We start from the raw sequence: 5,650 nt of genomic DNA, 5'->3' as shown, positions 1-5,650 counted from the left end.
TAGATATTGGTACATATAGTTCTATATGTTAGTGTATACGTCAATAAAAGTATATGTCTATATGTGCACTGTGATTCATATGGAGGGGTTGAACTTTATGGACTTTGGTCTCTTTTCAACCTAACTTAACAATGCAGCTAACTATGTGTCACCATTTTCTTTTTCTTCTAGGGCTCTTTTTATCGTACACCTTTTTAAAACTAACCAAGTCGGTGTCTGAATAATTTCCTAAAATGTCTACAGTACAGTATAGTAGCGTATTTGTTTCCTGTTTCTCCTAGAGGTCTTGTTGCCCCTGAAGCTCATCCATGTGCACTCTGAAGCTCATCTATTGTGCCAACAACATTTTTAGCAACAAAATGTCCTTACCACAATGAAAAAGTCAAGAAAACTGGCGCTACACTACTAGGCTTATGTCAGAACAGAAAATAATTTTTGGCACATAATCACAAAAACAATATTATATAATGTGTCTAAAATTCTGTCAGCATTAGGACAAATCCTTAAAAATATTTTAGAACTGCGTTCTTACCAACACATTTGTAATTTACCAGATGTTACATTTCTAAGAAATATACAATTGTTCCCATATCGAGGGGTGCTGTATAATAATGGAATGCCCGAGTCAAGCTGAAGCTGTCATTTCCCCTTCAACTGGTAGGTGGCATCCTACAATCACAAATCATAAAGGAAGTTCTTTGATGATTTCATTTTCCAGATTTCCACGCCTTCAAGTAATTTAAATCTTGTATTTTTCAAAAACTAGCCTATTGGTGCTTCTGACGCCTCCTGCAAAGAAAAAAAAATGTATGTTTGAATATACACTGTCTAGAATGTCAAATAATATAGGCAATATGTAATAATTTAAATCTTTAATACCAATTTAGAATTTTTGTTGATTCACAAAAGGGTGCCTGCTTAGTAATGCTTTATTTCCATTGAAAAATAGGAGGCACACACACAAAACACTTCCTTTATTAAGTTCAGACCATATCATACCAGACAAGCTGCTCTAGACTACTGAAAGGCATTTAAAAGTCAAGTCAGTATTTCAGTACCACAATGCCCTATTTGATAGAAGAAAATCCCCAGCAGCACACTGTTAAACTTGCAAAAGTGCTCAGATGCAAAATGTATTCAGCCCATTGCATACAATAGGCAACGTTTGGGCCTACCAGGCCCTTTATCAAGCTTGATAAGCGGCCTGGTAGGCCCGAAACTTTACCTATTGTATGCAATGGGCTGAATACATTTTGCATCTGAGCACTTTTGCACGTTTAACAGTGTGCTGCTGGGGATTTTCTTCTATGGATTGAGGTGACCCTGGGACAGGATTGGGTCAGCACCTCACACAACAGAAGTGGATGTTTTGGGCAGTGAGCGCTCCATTTTTGTGACTGTGATGCCTTATCTGACAAATCAAAACCGTGAGTTGGCTAATGTGAGGGAAACGTTTACTAGTGCCAACCGAAAACGAGTCCAAACGTATGGTTCTACGTTGATGACGTCATAAGCGGGCACAAACGCGGCTTCAATAACACAGTCCACCTGTCTCACCGCTAGAAACAAACGCTACGAACTGTAGGCGCCATTTCAAATTGACAAACTGGAGCGCTCTCCCGGCTTTTATATAAGCTCCAGTCACGTGGCAGCTGGAGTCTCTCTTCCTGGTTTGAGTGTAGAAGCTTTTACGCATGCCCAGACAGTAAGAAGCCGACGCAGCCTATTGTACTCTTGCTGTATGATTCAGAAGCGACCTATCCCTGTCCAGGCGTGTGTAAGTACGGCTTCCCCACGTTCCCGCCCACAATACGCCGACTCCTCCCGCCAGTCAATGAAGCCCTGAGCCTCCGGGACCCGCCTGTCCGCAGGCACCGGAAACGACCAGTGAAGGAACGAATGACTGGGAAAATCCGCTGCCTTTGTTGGGCGCTGGACTAAAGTTGTGAAGCGGCTAGAAGGGCTGCTAAAAAAGGCAAGGGAGCGCCAGTTTGGGAGTTTGAGAGGCTGTGGTAGTAAGAGGTGACTGACCGCGCCCGGCTCCCAGGGCCGCAACTTCTCTTCAGCTGCAGTCAACGCCACCTCCGAAGCCTTCTCTCACCGGGCAGCTTCTCATGTGGGACCGGGGGGAAGGTGTCAGCTTAGCCCCGCCATCCCCACAGCCGCTTTAGCGCAACACACCCGGTGTCTCTGTTCTGTTTCATGCTCAGCACCCCGCACAGCCGCCGCCGCCATGGGGAAGATGCTCTCCAAGATGTTCGGTAACAAGGAGATGCGGATCCTGATGCTTGGACTCGATGCCGCCGGGAAGACGACCATTCTATACAAGCTAAAGCTCGGCCAGTCCGTCACCACCATCCCCACCGTGGGCTTCAACGTGGAGACTGTAACTTACAAAAACGTCAAGTTCAACGTATGGGACGTTGGGGGCCAGGACAAGATCAGGCCGTTATGGCGGCACTACTACACCGGCACTCAGGGCCTTATCTTCGTTGTGGACTGTGCTGACCGGGACCGTATAGACGAGGCAAGGCAAGAGCTCCACCGTATCATCAATGACCGGGAAATGAGGGACGCCATCATCCTAATATTTGCAAATAAACAAGACCTCCCTGACTCCATGAAACCCCATGAGATCCAGGAGAAACTGGGTCTGACCCGGATCAGGGATAGGAATTGGTACGTGCAGCCCTCCTGTGCTACCAGTGGGGACGGTCTCTATGAAGGACTCACATGGCTAACATCCAATTATAAATCCTAATGACTAATCAATAAAAACAGCATCTGCACAATGATCATTCTGCTTCTCAGAAGTTATATAGGCGGGTAAAAGCAACCTGTTAGGATTTTGCTGTCCCCCCCCCCCCTATTGCTCACCACTTTAAAAGTTTCGGTGGAATACTTTATCATTTGTTTTCTTCTATGCTTTGCATTAGGATTCCAATCTCCTTTTTCAAGATGCAAATTCTATGATATGTTTAAATACAATGATCTAGGAAGCCCATCCTTTTCTTCGTAGGGTTTGGTTTAGAGGGTTCACGCTTAATTCACCCGGTTCTGCTTCTCGGCTTTTGTTTTCATCTATTGTAGATTTGCCTTCCTACAGGGTATGTTGCTAGAATGATTTCAACTAGTAAACTTTCAAATTATATTCTTTAAAATCACCCCTGCCGTTTGTCTTTTATACTAAAGCGGTTGGTAATAAATGATTGGGTAGATTTTTAAATATTGCCGGGATGTTGGTCTTTTTATCTAAGGCCTACCTGGTTATTAGACCCATAAATAAAAAAGAATGCCAGTTACAAGTATTTTTAGATACAAATCCTGGACTTTACTCCCTCTGCATGAGTAGAACGTACTCTGTGTGCTCAAGATATTTACCAAAACCATATATGTGTTTTCAATAGTATAAGTGAGATATCATTGATATATCAGTGGCCTGTCTTTAGGACAGGTGGAAAGGAACACACATCAAAACCTCCTGTAGAATGACCTTAGGCTACTGGAGCCACAAAAGAATTACAGGCACGATTACTTCGGCTGTTCATATAAAAGCGATAACAATCAAAATATTTTGACAAGTTAGATGCAACTGTAAAGCAAACTAAGTAAATCTGGGCACTTGTCTGCTATCCAGGACTAGGTTGGACTCAATAGCCTTAACTGAACGCTAGAGCAGGATTGTCTGAGTTGACAGGCAGGTGCTGGGTGGGGTCCTCCATTTGGTAAAGGAACCCAGCCTACTTTATAACCCCATAGATATCTTGTTCATGTATGGGATCAGCTATGCTGAATGTTTGAGGGTCTTTCATAATGTGGAGCACCATGCCTTAAGATACTATACATTTTTTAAAAATAATTATTTTGTCATCCACGCAGATTGTCTCACTTGTTTAACATGTTGTACTAAACGAATATTTGTTTAAATAGGACATTTTGGGGAAATACATGGCAGTATTTTGGAGTTTTCTGGCCAATGGATTTCCAGATAACTGATCCCATACATGTTTGGCCTGGTATAAATATTTTAATATATCTTCTTTCCATTATATGGAGAAAAAATTGCACAGTCCTGTTCCAGTGCAGGGAGAGTATTTAAGCTGGCCTTTGCTGAGACTTATGCTGGGTTGTAGTATTTTTTTGCAAAGATTCTAACACCCTAGATGTTGAGAAGCTGGCCTGACTGCAACATTCTATTTCAGGAAATACACCTGCTTCTCTTGCTGTACAGTGTTCTTTGTTAAGCAGCAGTTACCAAAACTTGTTGCATCTGTTTTAGACTGCAGTAAGTTCTAAGAAATATTTATTATTGTTAATGTAGTTTATACCAAAGGAAGCAAGAACATCACAATGTCTTGCAGCCTGTTGCTGCCCAAAACTGGCTGCACTCTCATAGCTTAGGGTGATTACTGAAAATAACCAGGGCCTAAAACACTGAAAAATCAGTACTGCAATATGCATTTCCCACAGTAGTTCTGCACTTTGAGTATTTGCATGTGTCCCTAAATCAGATCTGTTCTGTAACTGCATCCATAAAGTAGTTTTCTGACCCATTTTTCTGGAACACAGCATGTTTCTCCGGTTATATGGAAACATTTACTGTACTTTTCCATCTCCATGACTGAGCCATTTATCATTTCTTTGCATTATTCTGAAATGGGTTTAGTGTTCAGTCCGAAAAGATGTTTATGGGTATTGGAGTTTAAAAAATGGTAGTTCATAAATACAGTCAAGAAATAACAAACCTAAAAATATGCCAGGCAACACTACCCTGCAGCTTACAGTGTTTTTTGTGTCTCAGAAAGGCAGTCCAGATAAAGTACTGCCATTTATTTATAGGTCTATTACTTCATGCTGGAGGAGCATAGAAATATAGGGCTATTGGCCATTTTAAAAACACTGCCTGCATTTTTTTTAATGAAACAAAGGTTTTACACAAATCTGAGGCTGTTACGCCAGGATTCATCTTCTGAATGGGCTGGGTATCTCCCTGGCCAACTGTCAAACTTTGTTAATCTAGTAAATCGTAACCAGTGAGTGAAGGGGTGTGGCATTTTTAAGGTTGCACTGTCGTTAGGATTCATTTTCTGTAACTGTCATTTTATGTTAAGAATTCCCTTGTACTTGGAGCAATACAGAAAATTATGCAAAGAGCATCACTTTAAAAACAGATTATGCGAAGCACAACTTTGTAATTTAGAAGAAATTGCAAAGCAGTTTGGCAGTTATTCGTCTGTCTGTTGGAAAGGTACGTTGCTCAAAAACAGTATAAATATATGCCTTTATAAATAAAATACCAATATTATTTCTGTAATTGATTTTTCTTAAGTAGTTTTTCTTTTTCCATTTCTTTTCATCTTCTTTGCAAGTGCTATAGTTCCCATTATATCAATTTGTGTGGTTCTTTTATGTCCTAAGTGAAATAATGCATTGGTGTAAAACCTTTTACAGGTAATACTGATTGCCATTTTATATTCACTTTTAGAAATGACATTTTCCCACAAATTCAAAGAAAAACAATCTTTCCATTACTGAATACATTGGTCATATTCTGTATTTATGTTTTTCAAAATCCAGAATGGCCCAAACTTGCCAAACATCCTATGTTGTAGAATTTGACCACATAAGTTAGTGGCCTTTTTTAACATGG

At 40.9% G+C, this 5,650-nt stretch overlaps 1 protein-coding gene across 1 annotated transcript; it reads left to right on the top strand.

Moving 5' to 3' along the window:
* Window positions 1-1,899: 1,899 nt before the first annotated feature.
* On the top strand, window positions 1,900-5,314 carry arf6.2.L (ADP ribosylation factor 6 L homeolog). Its single transcript, NM_001093208.1, is given in 1 exon segment — window positions 1,900-5,314. A coding segment is annotated over 1 exon segment (528 nt). The 5' UTR covers window positions 1,900-2,233; the 3' UTR covers window positions 2,762-5,314.
* Window positions 5,315-5,650: the final 336 nt, after the last annotated feature.

This window comes from Xenopus laevis, chromosome 8L (genome assembly GCF_017654675.1).
Source record: "Xenopus laevis strain J_2021 chromosome 8L, Xenopus_laevis_v10.1, whole genome shotgun sequence".
NCBI classification, from domain to species: Eukaryota; Metazoa; Chordata; class Amphibia; order Anura; family Pipidae; genus Xenopus; species Xenopus laevis.
The sequence above is the reverse complement of the archived record's forward strand: the minus strand, read 5'-3'. Positions and strand labels throughout refer to the sequence as shown.